The 22,206-nt window shown below is 35.4% G+C and overlaps 2 protein-coding genes across 7 annotated transcripts; both read right to left on the reverse strand.

The window, feature by feature from the left end:
* Positions 1-9,154: 9,154 nt before the first annotated feature.
* On the reverse strand, positions 9,155-13,944 carry LOC108469778 (pentatricopeptide repeat-containing protein At1g06143). The gene is made up of 3 exons (XM_017770815.2): positions 10,116-13,944; positions 9,985-10,040; positions 9,155-9,563 (listed from the first exon to the last, which is right to left on the reverse strand). The coding sequence occupies exon 1, from the start codon at positions 12,025-12,027 to the stop codon at positions 10,297-10,299; it is 1,731 nt and encodes a 576-aa protein (XP_017626304.1). The 5' UTR covers positions 12,028-13,944; the 3' UTR covers positions 9,155-9,563; positions 9,985-10,040; positions 10,116-10,296.
* Positions 13,945-14,123: 179 nt separating this feature from the next.
* On the reverse strand, positions 14,124-21,243 carry LOC108469777 (transcription factor bHLH155-like). 6 transcript variants are annotated; one of them, XM_053018390.1, is made up of 12 exons: positions 20,261-21,243; positions 19,418-19,588; positions 19,102-19,186; positions 18,948-18,989; positions 18,514-18,573; positions 17,756-17,875; positions 16,781-17,585; positions 16,419-16,684; positions 16,219-16,320; positions 15,704-15,844; positions 15,198-15,291; positions 14,124-14,624 (listed from the first exon to the last, which is right to left on the reverse strand). In XM_053018390.1, exons 1-12 carry the CDS (start codon positions 20,368-20,370, stop codon positions 14,410-14,412), a joined length of 2,211 nt encoding a protein of 736 aa, XP_052874350.1. In that variant the 5' UTR covers positions 20,371-21,243; the 3' UTR covers positions 14,124-14,409. The 6 variants fall into 6 exon arrangements, with proteins under 6 accessions (XP_052874350.1, XP_017626303.1, XP_052874349.1 ...); XM_017770814.2 differs by having other exon boundaries at positions 15,166-15,291; XM_053018389.1 differs by having other exon boundaries at positions 16,419-16,687.
* Positions 21,244-22,206: the final 963 nt, after the last annotated feature.

Below are 22,206 nucleotides of genomic sequence, written 5' to 3' on the forward strand. Positions count from 1 at the left end.
GGATATAGCCCTTGAAGAAAAACTTGAAAAGATGGATGAGAATGAGTGGACCAAGATCAATAGAGAGGTGTGTGGTACAATCCGCCTATATTTGGCCAAAAAGCAATAGTACTCTGTCATGAGAGAGATATTAGCGAAAAAGTTGTGGGATACACTGGAAGAAAAGTTTCTAACGAAAAGTCTTGAAAATAAGCTTTATATAAAAAAGAAACTTTATCGATTCACGTACACACCCGGTATGTGGATGAATGACCATGTGAAGTCATTCAATAAAATTTTAGCAGACTTGCTAAATTTGGATGAGAAATTTAAAGATGAAGACAATGCATTATTGTTGTTGAATTCTCTTCCTGATGAATATGATCATCTTACCACCACATTGTTTCATGGAAAGGATATGATCACATTTGATGCAGTCTGTAGTATGTTGTATAGATCTAAAACTCGAAATCAAGATAAAAGAGATTACAGAAATACAGCTGCCGAAGTCTTAACAGTAAGAGGTCATACGCACAGCAACAAATCTGGTAGAATGAGTAAATCCGAAAGGAGCCCTGCCAAAGATGAATGTACTTTTGTCGTGAGAAAAGGCATTGGAAAAAGAATTGTCCTAAGTTACAAAAGAGCAATGCTATTTCTGATGCATGTGTAGTAGAGCATGATGATGAGTCAGAATTTAGCTTGGTTGGCATGGTAATGGCATGTCATATAGATGAGTGGATTTTAGACTCGAGATGTACTTACCATATGTGTTCTAATAAGGATTGGTTTTTTAGTCTTAAAGAACTAGAAGGTGGAGTTGTTTTTATGGGCAATGACAACGCTTGTAAGACAATGGGAGTAGGTAATATCCAATTGAAAAGTCACGACGGCTCAATCCAAGTCATGAAAGATGTTCGCTACGTACCTAGCTTGAAGAAAAATCCCATCTCATTAGGGGTTCTAGAATTTAAAGAGCTCACAATCACTTTAAGAGATGGATTACTAAAGGCAGTAGCTGGGGTATTGACAGTGATTAAAGGTACAAGAAGGAGTAACATGTACTATTTAAATAGAAGTACAGTTATTGTATCAACATCAATAGTTTCAGCGAAAGATATAGATTCAGAGGCTACCAGGTTATGGAATATGCGATTGGGACATACTGGTGAAAAAACTTTGTAGAATTTGGTGAAGCAAGGCTTGTTGAAAGGTGAAAATTCTTACAAATTGGAATTCTGTGAACATTGTGTTCTGGGCAAGCAGACGAGGGTAAAATTTAGTTTAGCAATTCACAATATGAAAGGAATTCTAGACCACGTTCACAGTGATGTGTCGGGACCTACCAAAGTAGCTTCTTTGGGAGGTATGCACTATTTTTTTTACTTTTTTTTTATGATTATTCAAGAAAAGTATAGGTGTATCAAATGAAAAGAAAAAGTGAAGTTTTAGATGTAGTCGAAAGGTCAAACGACTTCGATCAGACAATGGTACGGAGTACAAGAATGATCCATTTCTACAAGTATGTCAAGATGAGAGCATTGTGTGACACTTCAATGTTCAGGATACACCACAGTAGAATGGGGTGGCAAAACATATGAATCAGACTATACTGGAGATGGTTCGATATATGTTGTCCAATGCTGGATTAGGTAAGGAATTTTGGGCTGAGGCAGTTACATATGCATGCCATCTAATTAACCAGTTGCCATCAGCTGCAATAAATGGAAAAATTCCTATGGAGATGTGGACTAGTAAACCTGCTATTGATTATGTTTCTTTACATGTTTTTGGTTCCACTGCATATTATCATGTAAAATAATCTAAGTTAGACCTAAGAGCAAAAAAAGCATTATTCGTAGGTATAACTGGTGGAGTAAAAGGATACCGTCTCTGGTGTCTTGGATAAAGAAGATTGTTTTCATTAGAGATGTGACTTTTGATGAATCAACCATGATAAAGAACAAGGATTCACAAAAGGATGACAAAACTAGTAGTACTTTGCAGTAGGTGGAGCTTGAAAAGGTTAATGATGATCCAGCTAATATTAAAGGAACAAATGATGAAGAAGTTTCAACTCAAGAACTTCTACAGCAATAAGATTCAATTACATATAGGAGGCCAAGAAGAGAGATTAGTATGTCTTCTCGCTTTGATGATATGGTGGCCTATGCACTTCCAATTGCAGAAGATGATGTTCCTTCTACTTACACAGAAGTAAGAAGTAACCCTGATGGTGTAAAGTGGAAGCAAGCCATGAATGAAGAAATACAGTCTTTTCATAAAAATAAGACTTGAGAGTTGGTGACACTGCCCAAAGGAAAGAAGGCAATTGAATGCAAATGGGTATATGTAAAGAAGAAAGGATCTCCTAGTAAAAATAAAATCCGATATAAGGCTAGATTAGTAGCAAAGGGTTACACTCAGAAAGAAGGAATAGACTACAATGAAGTGTTTTCTCCAGTTGTGAAGTATTCATCTATTTGGATTTTACTAGCTTTGGTTGCACAATATAATCTTGAACTAGTTCAGCTTGATGTAAAGATGAATTTTTATATGGTAATTTGGAAGAGGAAATCTATATAACTCTGCTAGATTCAAGGTTGTTGATAAAGAAAATTGGGTTTGCAAACTGACAAAGTCACTTTATGGATTGAAATAATCTCCGAGGCAGTGGTACAAGCGATTTGATAAGTTTATGAAAGGGAAAAGGTACACAAGAAATAAATTTGATCATTGCGTGTATTTTTAGAAGCTACAAGAAGGAATTTTCATATACTTTCTCTTGTATGTTGATGATATGTTGATAGAATCTAAAAGTAAAGTTGAAATTGAGAGATTGAAAACTCAACTCAACCTTGAGTTTGAGATGAAAGATCTAGGTGAAGCTAAGAAGATTCTTGGCATAGAAATATGTAGAGATAGAGCTCATGGCAAAGTTAACTTGCCTCAGAAGTAATATTTGAAGAAGGTACTATAGCAGTTTGGCATGAACGATCAGACAAAACCTGTACGTACCCGTTGGCTTCTCATTTCAAGCTTTCTGCACAACTATCTCCTTCGACGAATACCGAACAAGAATACATGTTACAAGTTTTGTATTCTAATGCAGTAGGTAGCTTGATGTATGCAATGGTGTGTACAAGACCTAACATTTCACAGGTAGTTAGTACAGTGAGCAGGTATATGCATAATCTTAGAAAAGGACATTGGCAAGTTGTGAAATGGATTCTACGGTATATTCAGAAGACCATGGATGTTGGATTACTGTTCAAGCAGGATAGTACACTAGGTAAAAGTGTTATTCAGTACGTTGATTCTGACTACACCAGTGATTTGGACAAATAAAGATCAACCACCGGTTATGTGTTTACACTTGCTAGAGGACCAATAAGTTGGAAGTCTACACTGCAGTCTACAGTTGCGTTGTCAACCACAGAAGCCGAATACATGATTGTAACAGAGGCTGTAAAGGAAGCTATTTGGTTACAAGGTATGGTTAAAACCTTGGGATTGGTTCAGGAGTATATTAATGTGTATTGTGATAGTCAAAGTGCTATTCATTTAGCAAAGAATCAAGTCTATCATGAACGTACAAAGCATATCGATGTACGATTCCATTTTGTGCGAGAAATTATTGATGAGGGGAAAATTCATCTTCAGAATATTAAGACTATAAATAATCCCGTAGATATGATGACCAAGATGGTAACAACAACCAAGTTCGAACATTGTTTGAACTTGATCAATATCCTGCAAGTTTAACAGTTGAAGAAGGCACTATCAAGTATTGTTGAAAAAGGCAGAAAGAATTGTGTGAAGATAAGACTATCCTAATCAAATCTTCCTTCTGCTTGCAAAGGCCAATTTATAGTGGAGGTTCAGGGATCAACTTGCAAAGTCACTATACAATTAGGGACCAAAAATTGCAATTATCTCATGCCAAATCTCAATCCCACTTGTGGTGCCTTAAATCTCAGATTTCTAATGCTAACATTTTGATACCCATATCTTTGACTTTCCAAAGTATGGATGATTGCCAATAGTTTGTGATTCTATTGAGGAAATGGTAAGACAATTTATTTAGCCTCGTCTGAGGGTAAAAGGAAAATGGCGTTAGTTGAGTGGGACGTATTTTCCAACCTAGATCATGTGGAGATTTAGGGATAGATCGATTAAGTGGCCAAAATAATGCCTTCATGATAAAGCTTAGATATAGTATTGTTACTAAGATTGATGCCTTATGGGTTTGAGTTCTTAGAGTAAAGTATGGAATGAAAGACAGATTGTCGGAGTGTATTGTACGAAGTAGAAGTTCCTTTGTATGGAAATCCATTGCTACAGTATGGCTTTTATTGCATGATAATTTGATTTGGTTAGTGGGTGATGGAAACATTGTTCATTGTTGGGAGGATGTTTAGGTTCCTAACGTTAGACCATTAATTAATCACGTCTCAACTTACGTGAATGTTGTTTCAGATTGTAAGGTAAACGAGATGGTGATGGAAAATAGAACATGGAATCTCAAATTATTTCGGGTTTGGTTTCCTAAAGACGTCATTCATCATATCATTAGTGTTCCTCCACCGTTGCCTTTTGTAGGACCTGATTTGATTTCATGGTCTCACACTGCTTTAAGCGCCTTTTCAGTTAAAAACGCTTATTGGATGCTAAAGGAGGAATCTTGGAACCCCAAAGATGTCGATTGGAACAGCGTGTGGAAATTTCCTAGGCTCCAAAGAGTGAGAAATTTAATTTGGATAGTTTTAAAACATAGGATCTTAACCAATGCCAAAAGAGTTTGAAGGGGGATTGGGCGGGATGAGTCATGTCCCCTTTGTGGCTATGGAATTGAGGATGGCTTACATGTGTTGAGGGATTGCCCAAATGCGAAAGATTTTTGAAACCATGTCATTCCAGCAGCTCAACAGAGTCACTTTTTCTATGGGAATCTGTTAGAATGGCTAATTTCGAACTTATAAGATCATTCTAATCATAATACGGGAGAGCTGAAATGGGTCTGTTTCTTTGGGTTATTATTATGACGCATTTGGAAAAATTGGAATCTCTTTATCTTCTACGACAAATTCATGACTCCAGATGAAATCGTTAAGGTCTCGTATAGTTGGGCAAAGCAGTATAATTCAGATCACAAAGAAGTTCCAATGATAGGACTCGAATAATATTTTGAGCAATCGCCTTCAAGTATGCATTTTTACCTCAATACTGATGGAACTTTACTGGCAACTACTGGTTTATCTGCTGCAGGTGGAGTGATACGAGATGAAACGGGAAGTGGATACTAGGGTATAATCACTTCTTGGGGAAGTGCTCGGTCTTTGTTGCTGAGTTATGAGGCATATTGGATAGTCTAATTCTGCTTCAGAAACAAGGATATGATGTGGTTATCATCCATTCTGATAATCTCAAGGTTATCGAATTCATCACTGGTAAGGAGAATTCAACGGATTCTATCAAATAAAGATAAGTGGTTTTTGAGATACACCCCCAAAGAGAATAATCAGATAGCATATGCACTTGCAAAAATGGCTTTTGTGAATGATGTGGCCTTGTATATGTTTGATGACCCTCCTGTGGAGATTCAAACAGCTTTAAAAGAGGATAAAGCTAGAGGCATTTTAATTATGAATAATTCTATATAAACCATTTGTTTTGTTTGAGATATATTACACCCAAAAAAAAATCGTCGGCGTCAAAACTTTCGTTTCTTTTATTTCTTTCTTTCTTTTTCTTTTCACGTTAAATGCTTCTATTTTTTATTTTATTTCTTTTCTTTCCCTTCTTCTCAACTGAAAACCCTAGCCGCTGTACTCAATAGCCACCGATGTTACCGTTTACAATGACCTTTCCTGTTGATTTCAACACTAAATAAGAGATTTCCTCTTCCTCCTCGTTGACTTCTACGGAGGAAAGTGGAGTGGTGCCACCGGTAAGTTAGGCAGCATCAGCGGAGACTGTTCAAAACAACCCTTTTTCGTAAATAATTTTTTCCTTGACCCATATTCATAATTAATTATTTTTATATTATTTTTGTAAAAAAACCAAAAAAATATCATTTAGTTAAAAACTATTTTTTTATTCTTAAAGTTTTCTTTTATTGTCTTTTTAAAATATAAGGATAAATTATCGTCTTAGTCACTCTGAGTAGAGGTCATCTTTATTTTGATTCCTTCAAAAAAAAATTGTTAATTTGATCTAGATATATTGATCAAACTAGTCACTCTACCGTTAAATAGTAACAAAATGAGACATAGAATTTTCATTTCCTTTTTATTTCCATTTTTAAATATTTTCGGACCTTTCATTTTTATTTCTTTTACTCTTTTTTTTAATCTCTTCTCCCTTTCTGTTCTTTCTTCTTCTTTTCCTTCTAAAAACCCTAGCAGCAGCCCCTGTTATTCTCACTATCTTCGGATTTGGGTGGCCTTACTTGACCTAGATGCCACCCAACTCTTTCTATCGTTGTGAATGGTATGGTAAATTCAGGGGCAGAACATCACAGGGGCTAGAGGGTGCGTTGGAGCCTGCCAAAAATTATTATAAAAACTTTGTAGAAAAGATTAAATAATTTTAGATTGGTCCCCCAACAACTAGAAAAAAATTATTATAAAAAGAGACATTGGTTGCTAGTTTGCTATTTTGGTCCCCCTTAATGAAATCCTAATTCCGCCCCTGGGTAAATTGGGAGAGTAGGCTTTGGTTTAAATGACATTTTTAAGAGGTTCCACGTTCATTTGAAAAGAAACTATATTGGAGAAGAGGAGAGGAGACAGAATAGTTGTTTTGGTGTCTTTCATTGTCAGAGGCAAAACAATAAATGACGGCGATGGTGCAGAAAAGAAATGATAGCTAGGATTTTTTTAAAACAAAAAAGAACAAAAGAGAATTAAGAAGAGAAAGACGAGAGTGGTAAGAAGAGATGAGCGACAGTGTTGGCCGAGGAATTAGGACGCCCGAGTTTAGCGACAGCAACAATAAAGAAAAAGGGTTTGTGGGAGTAAAAAAAAAGAAGAAGAAGAAAAAGAGTAAGGGAGAATCGATGAAAGATAAAAAAAATAAAAGATATAAAAAGTAAAAAAAGAAAGGTGGAAAAAAATTAAAGAAAATGGAAAAAAAGAGGAACTGAAAAAATACTTGAAAATTCCACAACAACATTTTGTTACTATAATGGTGGAGTGATTAGTTTGATTTTTTTTTAAAACGTGGTGATTGACTTTGACAAAAAAAATTAGAGTAAAATAGGAATAACTCCTATTTAGAATGATTAACTAGATAATTTACCCAAAACATGATTATTTTTATTAAAAATATTTTTAAAAATATTTTTTTATCCACAAAATAAGTGTGATGAATTGTTTAAACATAATCTTCCTAACTTCTCTTTTTTGTGAATGAGTTATTCTCTCTTTTTTCAAGGTTTGGTGGAAGAGTTGATGTAGCATTTAAGATGAAATGGTAATGCTTGATGAAAGGGTTTATGGGTTATGCATAATGCATGGTATTAGTATATTTCATGTTTATTTAAAATTAATCTTATTCCAAATAATGAGTTTTAAACTTTCTTCAATACAATTCATATTTGTTAATGAATTCAAGTTGATTTTAAATTTGCCCACATATTCTTTTGTTTATATTATATTTATTATATATTATTATAAATTTAATTTTCTATATAATATAAAATTACATAAATATAGAAATAAAATAATGTATTAGATAATTTAAAAAAGAGTTAAATCAAGCTCAATCTTTGAATATTGAATAACGCTTTTAACTTTTTTGATCAACCCTCTCAAATTTTGACCCCTCAACAAGTTTTATATCAAAAAAAAAAATTCAAAACTTCTAAATGTGTATATCCATGCTTTTCTAGCATTTGTTAGCCAATTTTTTTTAAAAAAAAAAAGAAAATTAATTTAATAAAAGGCCATTGACAAAGCCCAACTATGAAGAAAAATGGCATTTCTTTGAGGAAGAAAACAAACAAGAAAGGCGAAAGAGGCTTGGTTTAGAGTAAGTTGTTGGTTAAGTAATGGGGCCACAATTTATATTGAACGCTTAATTTCAGACGATAATATGAACAAATAGGACGCTTCCAAAAGTGTAGTCAATAATAGAATTTATTTTTTTAAGCTATTTTTTAACTATTAATGATTAGGTAGAAAGTTGATGCCAATGTGCATTCAGCAAAATATGTTATTGCTTGCAGCATCAATTTTTCTTTTCTTTAAAAAAAAATTTATCGTTTACCACAAAAGCTTGCATTTATATGGATATATTTATTACGAGTGAATGTGTTTTCAACTTAGACAAAGACACCAACCCTAGGTTAAGGAGCAGGCAAATAAACACCGCCAATTTTTGTATAGCCATACCTTTTCTTGTTAAGGTCGGTAATGGTAGGGAAACCTGTCATCACTATTTATTGGATATATACATATTCAGTAATTTTTACCACAATCTATTTACATGTTATGGGATCGGAGGCTCTCAAGTCTTTAAAGTGTTGTCCGCTGAGCAACTAATTGAACCCTTTAACAATAGAGTTATTGTGTCTAAGGTATCTATGTTCGGTTTTAATCTCAAGTTTTGTCTCCCAACTTGGAGAAGAGCCCAATAAATTCACAAAGTTTAAGAAGAAACTTGTCAACAAAAAAATGTTTAGCATTTGGCATTGGTGGGGTTTGAATCCATGCTCTTATATGGTATTAGTAGGTAAGGACACTACCACTTGGCTAGTCTATATAGGCCTTATCTTTGCAACAATGGTACCACTTACCTCTCCCATGAACTTGCAAATTATATCTCTACTAACCGAGATGCTTCTTAAACTTCTTTGGACTTCTCTCGAAAATAAAAGATAAAACTCTAACACGAAGACAACATCTTCTGTTGAGGATTCAAAACCAACCTCCCTCAACAATATATAATAGAAAACGAGGAAACAGGAATACTAAATAAATACATAAATTTATCAAAATTTACATTAAGAAAAAAAAAAGTAAACTAGAATGGTTTCAGGAAAAAGAAAGGCAGAGAAGAGGATAGGAGTTGAGAGTAGTTTAGAGGCAGCCTCCTGATTTGATATCTAATGAAGTTGAAGTTGGCTTTGATTTGAAAGAAACAACCTCAGGTGTAACAGAGAGGAGCAGGCTTTTCTCACAAATAATACAATATTCGAATAATTATAATCAAATTCGATCATTACAATCAAACTAATAACGGGAACATATCCAAACTTAAACTCGAATAAATCTTTGCCGTGTTGAAACGTGTTTTACTTCTAAGAGTTTGTAAGTAAGGGCTAGGTTTGATTCCCATTAGATAGGGTGGATAACAATCCATTCTTTCTATTTCCTAGTCTTAGAACCATGAGATAAAACCCCATTTCAGCGGTATATTTGATCTTTTATTCTTCTCTATCATCATACATTGTTTGAGGCCTGATGGAATTTTACATCACTGGATTTTATAAAAGCATTAATTAACAACAGCAAGATGCAAGTTTTTCTCCCTTCTTAACCAGATTACCTTCCCCTTAAAAGGAATTTGGCCTATGTTTCCTGCATTTATATTATGTCAAAAGAATTAGCCACATGGAAAGAACATAAAAAATTTCATTATAACATTTTAGACTTGTAGATTATTTAACATTTTAAACACACCATACAATAGTATTTCAATTATTTCAGTGAATCGGGATTCGGCTCACTATCAAGGATTTATCCAAGAGGAATTTAAGTAAATTAGGACTCCCTTCAACATCATCAAAATATGCAAACCGATATGCATATAAAATCAATTTTCTTGTGAAAATTTTCCCAGATATCAGTTCTAAATTGGGTTTGTAGCATTTCTGCTACTCAAAATGATTTGCCCTCCAACTAAAGAACTTATATTACATGCTTCTTGTGTTTCAAATCTCATAAATGAAACTTCAGAAGGAAATTTCATCTGTTAATCAGAAAAAATTTGGATGCTTACGTCTGTTAGAAGAATTTCATTCCTGAGTTTGGACAGAGGTGCTGCACTTAGTCATCCTGTATGCCATAAAAAACAAAAAGCAGTTAAGTAACAAAAAAGAAATTATCTTATTACCAGTTTCAAGAGCTTACCAATGCACAAGCCTTCCAAGTTCCAACTGCATCGAATTCGTGCTTGCTTGCTTTTGCTTCACTAGAGCTCTATCCAGAGCCTTTCCCTGCAAAGCATCAATCACATGCCCTGCCGGCTGCGTGAACTTTCACAATCTGCGGTTGGTTTTTGATGCTGTTTCCTCTTATGAAGACTAAACTTCTATGGTAAAGACCCAAGTGCAGGTAAATAGCCAGCTCGCTTCAGTTGCACATCTAATTCAGTCAGAATCGAGTAGATCTCATCTGAAGCAAGGTGAGACTTATCAGATGCAGAAAATTGATGAATTTCATTCTCCATTTCAATCCAACTAGACCCAGGACATCTCTTTTCTACACCTAATTCTCTCATCATTTGCCTGATCTTAGCGACCTGGCCCCATCGATTAACTTCAGCATACATGTTAACTAAAAGAGTATAATAGCCACTGTTGTATGGCTCTAAAACCATCAGTTCATCCACGGCAACCTGAGCAATTTCCAAATTCTTATGAAGTTTACACCCACCTAACAGTGCACCCCAAATAACAGAATTTGGTTCCAACTTCATGCTCCTTATCAAGAATAGAGCATCTTCAAGCAACCCAGCTTTGCTCAAAAGATCAACCATACATCCAAAGTGTTCAACTCCAGGCAGGATTGAATAATCACGAGTCATGCTTAAAAACCTCTGACGGCCTACTTCAACTAATCCTGCATGTGTGCAGGCAGTAAGAACGCTAACAAAAGTAACCCTATTCGGTTTGACATGCTGCCTCTCCATCCTGTCAAACATTGCCAGTGCTTCAACTGCATAACCATGAACTGCCAGCCCTTCAATTACTGAATTCCAACAAAACAGATTTTTCTCTCTTAATTTAAAGAACACCAAAAGTGACCTTTCTAAACTCCCACATTTAGCATACATGTCGATTAACGCAGATCCCATATACACATCAAGATCAAAAAAGTTTAGTATTAAATAATCATGTATCTCTTTCCCTGTATCAAGTGCTCCAAGGTGAGCACAAGCTGAGATAACACTTGCCATGGTTACTTCATCTGGACTAACCTTATATCTTCTCATTTCCTCGAAAAGAACTAATGCTTCTGCATATTGCTTGTTCTGAGAATAACAGTTGATCATTGTTGTCCAAGAGATTGTATCCTTTACAGGCATTTGATTAAACAATAACTCAGCTGACGCTACATCCCCTACTGTTCCATATCCATCAATCATAGCATTCCATGTGGCGGTACTCCTTTCAGGCGTCTCATCAAACAATCTCCTCGAAGAACCCAAATCCCCTGCCTTCAGGAAACCAGAAATCATCGTTGTCCATGCAAAAACATCTCTTTCAGGCATTTCATCAAACACCCTTTTCGATTCAATAATTTTCCCAACATTCGCATAAAAATCGATCAAAGCAGTTTGAACAAAGACATGTGACTTAAACCCATGTTTCCAAACATGGCCATGAACACTTTCTCCAAAACCAAATTCAGAAACCAAACAACAAGCCTTAACTAAGGAAGAAAACGTGAAACTTGTGGGCCAAACTCGAGCTCTGAGCATATGTTTGTAATAATCTAAAGCTGAGAAGGGATGATGACAATGAACAAGAGCTTTGATTAATGCATTATAGACAAAAACATTGGGTTTTTCCATTTCGGTAAAGGCTAAAATCGCGTAATCCACGCGGCAAAAAGAGGAGCATGCAGTGACGAACTGGTTGGACAAGAAACAGTCTTGGTTCGCATTTGCTTTAACCATAGTGGCATATATCATTTCTAGTTGGTACAACTTGGAACATTGTTTAATTTGATCGACTATAGCTTGGGTGTTTTGAGGGTGTCCGAGAGGTTTTGGCTGAATGGATAAACGATTAAGGATAGTTATGGTCTTGAGAGACATTGGTTTTCTTCCAAAGACTAGCTGTGGGACTGGGCCGAGAGTGTTGTACGAGTCTCCACAATATATATTAGGTTTTAGGATTAAGGTGAATAGAACTGCCAAAAATAGATACAAATGATTGCATATGCAAGCACCCTGTAAGCTATATACAGTATATTATCGCTTCAAAAGCCCAAACAATCTATGAAAATACAAATTGATTTAATCTGTCTAATCCTGAATCTTATGCGATAGGATGTTTACTCAATAGAGCCCACAACAGGCTCCAAACTCTTTTTATAAAAGCAGTTCCTCTCCATCAAAGAAGATACAAGACTCTACTACACAACCTTTGTTTGTACTTGGTCAAGCACCTAAGAAATACTCTTAAACCACTGCCAGCACCCACAGAGTGTGAACCGCCTTAAACAACCAACCCCCAAACCCTGCATTAACAATCAGCGTTGCTTATGAGAGAGAAAAAAAAAACTACCTCATCTTTTTCTTTTTCTCACTGCTCTCTGTTCAACATGGTAGAAATTAATAAAGGTAACAATCTAGAAGCGGATGATTGACAGCAAAACGCAAAAGTAGAAGAAAACGGGAAAAAGAAAATCGTACAGTTTAAAACCACTACTTATAGTTATTTGAGCCGGAAAGTAACCTATGAACCGATGAAATAGACGCATGAGTTCATCACACAATATAAACCCCACTAATTAAGGGATGACGTGTTAGACAATAATATCATGACGACAAGAAACAAAGAAAACGAGTCAAATAAAGAAAAACCAAATGTCACTTTGCTACTTTCCTCGCCAAAATTCACATTGACCTTTCCATCAGAGTAAGCCGCTTTATGACCTCGTCCTCTGATGGGAGACGATTGTTAAGCAACCTCCATTTGTGTGCCCACTTCAATGAAGTGACTTAATAGAGGAAAACTCACCTCTCAAGGAAACCCTTGGATGATCAACACTCGTCCTCTCATTACTTCTCAGCACCAACTCCTTAGAGCAAAGCTCTATCCCAACTGGTCAACTGAAGTCAACGTAACTGACGGCTACCCTACTACTGAAGCTTAGATGGTAAGGTCTTTACTCAATGGGGCTTACATCAGACTCCAAACTCTCTATAAAAATCTCTCCTCTCAATCAGATAAGGCAAAAGACCCTTTATTACAAAAACTGTGCTTAGACTTCTCCGATCACCTAAAAGAATACTCTTAACGACTCCCGATACCCACACAGTGTGACTGCCTTAAACCATCAACCCAACCTACATCTACACCTTTCAATATTTTTTATAATATTATATATAGTATCAAAGGCGGAAGGCATGAATTTGTTCTTTTAATCTTTTTATTCATTCGTTCGACCAATCATCTTTGTAGCCTTGCTCATGCATGAATGATCACTACCTAGTGCTTCTTTTAAACGCCATCCTTTTCATTCAAAGCCTCTTTGCCCTTTTTTTTTCCTGCTTCAGTTGGGCACCATCAGCAGCTAAATTTAGCCCACGCCAATCGCTCAGTACTTTCCAGCTATCATTTGTTGACATTTCTGAAGGTGGTGTAAGCCAATTACATGGTACACACGGGATTATAAGCAAACCTGTTTGGTATTTCTGCAATGGAGATATGCTTCTAACTCTAGAAGCATTTGATTTCCTTGATGATCAACTAGAACCCCAATTTTTTCCTCCAATATGCGGGCATTACAAAAAACATGCAGACCAATCTTGACTCTCAATTCTTCTTCAAGACAATATCAGAGGCCCTCATCGAAGTAGCCTGTTGACCCCTCCTCTTCCTCGAGCTTTTATAGTAAACATTGGCGACTTCATTCGGGTATAGACATTATCATCACTATACTATGATTTTATACTTAAACGGAGATGTCAATGCATGGATGTTACATGCAAGCACTTTATTTTACCTATACTAGAATGACAACTTAGGGTTCCCTTTTCTCCTGCGTTAGCTCATCATCACAAATGATAAATTTTTAAGTGTGAAGCATAGGGTGATAGCAGGACAAGTACCAAGCTCATCACAATAACCTTATGATGCCATGACACTACAGTAACTACGCAATCATTAATTTGATAAGCATTAATATAAAAGCAATCTGCAATTTAGATCTTGATGTTTTTCTCTTTCTCATGTGCAGTAGCTTCTTTGATGGTGAATGTTAAATCTAAGCGTTCTTAATCGTAAGATTAAAGCAGTTACAAAAGGAAAAATATCCAGTTAAGGCATTCCAAACCGAATATAATGGTCTAATAAGATTGGAAAGGAAGAAAATTATAGATGACATTTCCCACGAACTATGAAGAACAGAAGCAAAAACTCTTTACAAAATGTTTTCTTAGGTATGCTGCTTTCCCTCCTTTTCCCTTCCTTTATATATTTCTTATGGGATGGAGAGACAAACACAAGAGGCAAAAACAAGAGAACCAATAAAAAACCACAAACCACTCACGATATTTTACAATAGGAGCCAATGTTACAGCCTCCAAAACCTCACAAGCCATTGTTGCTAGCTTGTAGCCTTGGATTGCAAAATATGCACAAGAGACCATAAGATATCCATTCGATGCATAACTCTGTTCTTCCCCTGCAATGTGTTCAGAAAAGGGAAGCAAAATTATAAGAGGATTAAAAGTTGAATTGTTTGGAATGCAATTCATACTGCATGGAGCTTAGGAGGTATAGCTTATAATATATTCGATGTATAAATTTCATAAATATCAAGAGGAAGCAAATAACATGTTCCACCAGCATCTCCTGTGTATGTTTTGGGCAGGCACGTAACTGATAGAAAACACAGACCACAGCCTCAGATGCAAAGACAAGAACACATTACAAGAGGTTGATCATGTCCTCTTGATTACATTTTTTCCTTTTCTGTTTTTTTGGTCTGACACAATTGCTTCCATCAGTGTATGAAATTTAGACATCAATCTTCAGCACCCAGAATGTAGGAGATGGAACTTTGAAATTTACGAATTAGCAAGCAATGCTTGGATCTTGTGCCAGGAAATACTAAACAAATAAAGATGGACATTTAGATGCCCAAATGATCCTACAGAAGGGAAATAAAATTCATGTGCAAGCCTTAATATGCCAGACAATTCATCGTAGAGAATAAACCCTACCTCAACCACAAAACATATACAAGTCTTCTCACCATGTGCTTCTGTAATCCCTTTTAAGATTGTCAGGCCCAAGCTTCTGATTGCCTCTGCTATCTCAAGAAAATGACTACATTCCTCACACAACAGCTGCATGGATCAACTAAAATACTTAAAACACCGAGAACAATAATAATAATAATAATGAGTAAAAAGTGAAATTTTATCTTGTTTTCATTGGATATAAAGTCTCATCTTTGACTGTACGAAAGCTATGGTGTCACATTCTCATAGAATCACCCTTCGTTATTCACTTAACTCTTCTTAATTTTCTAACATATTTCTGATAGACCGATACCAGTGACATAATGAACAAAATTTCCTAAATAACATAAATCATTAACTTGACAAACAATAACTATAACCAGTAAACAATGGACAAAACTTCCTACATTTACACTTAGCAGTGAACCCACCAATTAAATGATAAACTTAACAAACAATAACTACAATACCATCTACTGGAACAGTTCTCATGAACCTACACAGACCCTATACGCACCTCTACAAGCATCTGCCCATTTTTGTTTATATTTTCCACTATGATTGAGCAAACTTTTAGAGGGCTTCCCACTTCCACTGCCCAGCTTGAACCTTGATCATAATTGGATGATCCAAGCATGCCAGCTCCCTTTTGATGCATCTACAAGAATCAACAGAAGACGTTCACTGACAGAACAAAACATGGTATGCTCTTGCTAATGATCAGTGTTTCCACCAAGTCTTATTAATTTTATACCAACAACTTCGGACAAGTTCTGGCACTAAGAGGCACTTGAAAAATCATGACAAAACTTGATTTCAGCTTGTGATCATTAATTATGCTGCCATTACATGAAAAAGGACAATAATCTATAAATATGTCTACAAGCCCCTAAAGAGAAAATTCTAGCAAAACTCGAATGAGTTCATTTAAATCATATGCCCCAATAATTGAAAATGATCATGGAGAACTTCCCAGTTTCTAATTTACTGAGTCACAAAGATCATTAACCAGTAAATGGCATGACAATTTACCTTTGATTCAGCACATTTACCAAGCTTGTCAGCATGCTTAGTGATACCTTGAAGAAAGACCATGTGCTTGATTGTGCGCTCCAGCAATGAATCAATACTGCACTGTAGATTTTTCTTGAAATTTTAGCAGACTGACATTTATAAGGGTATAAACAGCAACCATCAGAATCCAACACTAATCTAAACAGCAAGAAAATTACCTTTGCTCCATTAGGCACAAGCTCCCTCAGCTCCTTAATCCGATCTTGAATGAGTTGTCTGTCCCTTGGTCTAGGCCTGGGATTTTCACCAGGTCTAGCCCTCTTTTTGTTGTTCTTAGCTGGCTCTGAGGACTTCTCAAACTGCTTGGAATTGCTAGGGCATGTTGAAGAATAGGCTTTTGAAGACATTGATCCGCATATCTCCGATGAATTCAGACAGTGCTGTTTGCTATCTTCCACGAGAGAGGACTTATTAATTGAATAACCTGCTGAATTAACAGTACACTTTGTTAGGCTTGAAGGCTCAGAAGTATTTCCGGTTATCAACGACAATTGTGCTGATCTACAAAAAGATCCCTCACTTCTCATATCACTGCCACTATGGCAAACATTTGCCACTACAGCTTCGAGGAGATTTTCTGAGCCAGATTCAAAAGTCAGCTGGCTGCAGCTCATCCCCTCTTGCATTTCAATATTGGCCCCAGCTTCTGCATTATCTACCTGGCTATCAGCATAGAAACCATTCCTCAAAAAGGCTGGTCCAAGTGCTTCAAAAAGCTCACAGCCAGCAGAAAACTTTAAGGAAGGGTTTATTGAGTCCATGTCAATTAAATCATTTTGATTCCCCAACTTCTTTGAATTATTTTGAAATTTTATGTCTGAAGATTTGGGTATGTCCAGCACCTCCTTTGGATAAGGACTCAAACTACTCGGCTTAACCGTATCATTAAGTGCAGAGCTAAGGAAGTTTGAGGAGTAGCATGCATGACCGGCTCCATACTGTTCAGCTTGAAATGCAACATTAAATAAATTTATGCCATTCACAGCAGGACTGTTAGCATAGACATTTTCTGGTTCCAAACTCATTTTTTTCCACCCATTAGTCACCCCTTTACATGCCCCATTATTTATCGAATGCCTCCCCAACTGATTTTGATGCTCCAAGTTGGAATCACTCGCTATTGAGGACAGCTGAAGCCCTTCATGCTTATTCTCCACTTCAGTTGCCCCTTCGGGAATATTACTGGACAGTGGAAGAACAAATGAGCTATCACTGTACTTTTGGGGATGTGAAAACCCAGGCAACAAACCATCTGGTCCATCTTTTTGTACAGCATTATCTAAAGGAATAACTTCTGAATCTAGTAATTTTGCTGGAAAACCTTGCTGCAAAATAAAGAGCAGAAACTATTATTACCATATAATATATTTTTTGAATAAAGAGTGGGAAATTAAAAAAATGCTTCATAAACATATGCACATGTAGTTATGTACAAGGTCACACGCGTACACACTAACATAAAGAAAGAAGCAGAAAGTGAAAAAGTAAATCATACCTTAAATAATAAATTTTTCATACTACATTCTATTGAGCTGGCTATATGCCCTACGGAAGAATCTTGAAGAGCAAAAAATACTTTTCTGATGTGACTCACCAGCTTCACATCCTCATACACCTGCTCCATTCAATTAAATAAAACTAGAATAAAAATACAGTCCAAACTATAAGCTTGAAAATTTTAGAGTATTTGACATCATAATAGTACTAATGACAATAAAATACCAACTCTGGAGAAGGCTTCAAATTTGAAGCACCAATATATAGGCAAGTAGAAAATCTACTAGAACCTAACCGAATAATTAAATAATTGAAACTGAATAATTAAATTATGTTAGGGTTTTTCCATATTAAGACATGCTTTAATAACTCTTTATCATGTAAAAAATGACTTCAACAAATTAAGTCATGAATGTCTCTTACCATAATGTTTGCTGTATTCCATTTAAAATAAACAAAAATAAAGTATAGAGTTGAGAATTCTAAGAACAAGAAAATAGACCAGTAATAGAAATAATGCAAAAAGTGTATGAAAATTACAAGGATCAACCAACACAAAAATACTACATATTCAAAATCTAAATACTTCATCGACACTGACTCAAAAGTAATAACATCTTTCAAGCCAGCAAGATACATTTGTACAAAACAAAAATCTCAGAATGTTAAAGATATCCATCCCAGACCCTCAAAGTTGATACGCAGATGAGCATTGATAAAGTAGAAATACATCAACATAATTGGAAGTCATCTTACTTTATTCAAGGAGCCAAGTTGCACAACTCCATGTGGACCAACAGGAATAACAACAACGGTCTACAAGGAAAAATGCAAATACTTCTATTAACAGAGTAACCATATATATATAAGAAGGAGACTAAATTCTAGATAAAAGACGATTTTTTTACTACATTTTGAAGTGCATTTACTTCTAAACTCTCAATAGACAAATTAAGAGAGTTAAATCTTATATTCTCTATAAATTAAGGTCAAATAAACAAGCTCAAGTAATTGTAAAATTGAAGTGGAGTAAAATCCCTTCACTAAATTATAAGCTCTCCCACAAAGATTTTGACCTTTTACCGAGAAACCTAACCAGTTGTTGACACCCATGTGTTGAACCAAGGTAATCATCAAAATAATTACATTGCAATGCAAATATTTTTAAGTGGAGGAAAATGCATACATACCCTGATCCCTGATGCAAATTGACTTTGCCAACCATCACATAGCTGAAATTCAAACCCAATTAAGGCAGAAAAGAGTATGAGAGCAATGAAACAAAATATCAAAATCAACTATGAAACAGTATGTTTGCTATCATTACTTGGTAAAGTTCATCACCTCAAACAATAAGCAGTAGCTGTTAACATGCTTATCTGCAAATATCCATTGATGATTTCCAGAAGCTGCCACTTGCCCGACAATCCTGTAAAAAAAAGGATGAGTACTAACTAGAGTTGTTGCATAAGCTACATGTACTAACTGAGATTGTTTGCTCAACGCACACTTAAGAAAAATGGTGCACAAGGATTTAAAGGGCACAAAACCCTATCTTTGACCTGATGCATCCGGGTATCCTTTTTTTAACTATTGCATTAAAAATGCCAAAAACTGAACAAAAAACTTAGTTATCACTTATCAGTGGATGGAACCATACCCTTCCCCTAGAGAATATACATGATAGGACATTTTTGCCACAGATAAACCAAGGGTGTCATGTGAATAGCGTCCAGAGTGCAAGCTTTCTATTGTATCATGGAAACAATGATTTGCCAGAGGATCAAGTTGGTCAAGGTTGTCATAGTATGCATCCTCCCAAGTCAGCACCCTGCAATAACGCAATACTAAGAATAACACTCAAACAAACACATAATTGTATTTTCACCATAGGCCAATGGAATATCCCACACGATAGGAGGTAAAACAGATTAACTATTAATTTATCTCCCCTGATGATCTCAGTATGACATTTTGGATGTTAACATCATAGGGGGGAAAAAAGAGAATCCATCCCTGAACTAATCAAATGGTATTGGCCCTTTTTTTTTCTTTCTTTCTCAATAAAAAAGGGAATTAAAAGCTAAAAAGCAAGTGTGCTAATTTCAGGAACTTCTACAACGTTGGCAACTTGAATTAAATACTAGAAATAGAGGGGTAAATGGAAGAAAACAAGCATGTGCGAATTATATCCTATGCCAATTTCCGGGGTCAAAGCCATTCCAATCCGACTTAAGAACAAGTCAACTTACAGCGAACTAAAAATAACCAAAACCTCAATTCATCTTATATAAAGAAAACTCCAAATAATTAGATGCAGATGCACAGAAACTCCAAATTAGCTGACCCCAAGGAGCGTGACAACATGTTCATACTTTTTTTTTTTTTTGCAATCTATGCTAAGAAAAAGAAATACTGCAAAATAATCAATTAAACAAATATGATGATCAACTTAAAACAAAGAACGAAAAAGAAAAAAAAATGAAAGAGGAATTGTACTGACATTCGAGCACGATGCTTAAGCTTCCAAAAGACGGCGTACTTCCACTCAGTATTGAGGCAGAGACTTCTCAATAGCTGCTGCAACCGACATCCACTTGTACTGCTAGCCATCTCTATTTCCCCTCAACAAAGGATTCAACTTTTTTTTATTCTGTTCAAAAGCGCCCCTCACTCAACCTAAAAAACAGCAAATTTTCAATCAAAACCAACCCCCCACAACCTAAGTTTTTTTCTTTGTTTGCAGCAAAGCCCCTAGCTTCCTCTGTAAGAACCTCTTCCAGCCTGTTTTCTCCTCAATCCCGCTCGCGGTTTAATCGACGGTCTCACCGTTGCCAACAACAGACTATCCGTTCCCATTCCCTCTCTAACCAAGAAGGAAAAGAAAAAAAGAAACAGACTAATATAACTTTCGCCGCAGAAGCCGATTACAAGATCAAACTTGTGAGATCAATCATGACACTCTCATTGCAATTAACTCCGTTTAAGCTGCTGCATTTGACCATCTTCTTTTTTTTTTTTTGGCTAAAGGATGAGAAGCTTTTTTTCCAGTCGTCGAATAGAGAAAATGAGAAACTATAGAGAGCGACAAAGATATTGCAGAAAGATCTAACTTATATCAGACGACATGGATTGAGGAACTCGTTGAAGATCAATTTTATCCGGTTTTTTTCAAAAATAAAATTGCGACACAAAGAAAGAAAATTAGCGCGAGATTCAGCAGGGAATTGAACTAGTAGAAGCAAAAAAAACAACAAAGAAGAGAAAAAAAAAAAAAAGAGATGATCAAAGCTTAAAGAACTCTTCGATTGCAGCTTTCAACAAAAATCGAACTCAAGGTCTCTGATACATTTGTCGCCATTTTTATTGGGTCAGCTTGCCTTTTTCTTTCTTTTTTTTTTTTTTTTTTTCGTTTTAAATAAATCAGCAACTTTTTTGACGAAACTGGGCGCGGCGTAGCTTTATAATATCCTGCGCGTCATTGGAGCTCCTTTTATTAGTCTACGCAGTAGGCGCATTTTAGTGACTTCCACTAGGTTAATAAAGTTGTTTATTTAAAGGGTAAATTGCACCCAAGGTTATTGAACTATTAGTAAATTTATGTTTTAAATATTTAACTTTAAAAAGTTAAAAAATGGTCACTAAATAATTGAAAAATTTTCATTTAAGTCACTGAACTATTTGAAAGTCTTTATTTAAGTCACTAAGTCATTAAATTTTTTTTTTTAAGTCCAGCTAGCTAGTTCCAAGCGACATTCAACTATTGATAGGTGAATCATTTACCCATTGACAAGTAGAATATATCCTAGTCAAAGTCGACCTGATGGTCAATTTTGGAGATTGAAGAAAAAAGTTGTTTTAATTTTGGTTCACAAATTCATGATATTCAAAGTTATTTCATAAAAAAAATAAACTGTAGAAGAAAAAAGGAAAGGAGAGCTTTCGATTGGCATAGGTTGTGGGAACAAAGAAAGCTATAAAATAACGATTTTAATAGGCTAGAGACTTAAATAGAAACTTTTGAATAGTTTAGTAATCATTTTAAAATTTTTTAAAATTGAATGATCAAATTGTAAATTTATTAATAGTTTAATGATCCTAGGTGCAGTATATCTTATTTAAAAGATCATTGAGGGTGTGTTTAATTCAAACTATGGTGGTAATGTAAGATTCTAAAATGATTTGGATTCCAAATATTACCTGAGCCAGATTTAATAATATAGGGATAATCTCAACATCACATCTTCCTCGAAAATAAGATTTTGGAGATAATGATGGTTTTATAACAATTTTACCTTTTTCTTTATGTTATTTATTATTATAGTTTGGCTTCTTTGGATGTGTTGTGAATAGAATATATATATATATATATATATATATGGAAAACTAGACTAGAGGTGATCCAATTATAGGTTTTTTTCTTTCACCTAGAATTTTTTTTAAATTTGT

This window comes from Gossypium arboreum, chromosome 8 (assembly GCF_025698485.1).
Source record: "Gossypium arboreum isolate Shixiya-1 chromosome 8, ASM2569848v2, whole genome shotgun sequence".
NCBI classification, from domain to species: Eukaryota; Viridiplantae; Streptophyta; class Magnoliopsida; order Malvales; family Malvaceae; genus Gossypium; species Gossypium arboreum.

What these genes read in the sequence shown, in the direction of transcription:
- LOC108469778 (XM_017770815.2), bottom strand. Translation starts at nt 12,027, where the DNA reads ATGTCTCTCAAGACCATAACTATCCTTAATCGTTTATCCATTCAGCCA.
- LOC108469777 (XM_053018388.1), bottom strand. Translation starts at nt 20,370, where the DNA reads ATGGCTAGCAGTACAAGTGGATGTCGGTTGCAGCAGCTATTGAGAAGT. An exon ending in AATTTGCATCAGGGATCAGG is followed by an intron (nt 18,574 to 18,947) that starts GTATGTATGCAT and finishes TTTTCCTTGTAG; the next exon opens with ACCGTTGTTGTTATTCCTGT. An exon ending in AGGGATTACAGAAGCACATG is followed by an intron (nt 14,625 to 15,197) that starts GTGAGAAGACTT and finishes AACACATTGCAG; the next exon opens with GGGAAGAACAGAGTTATGCA.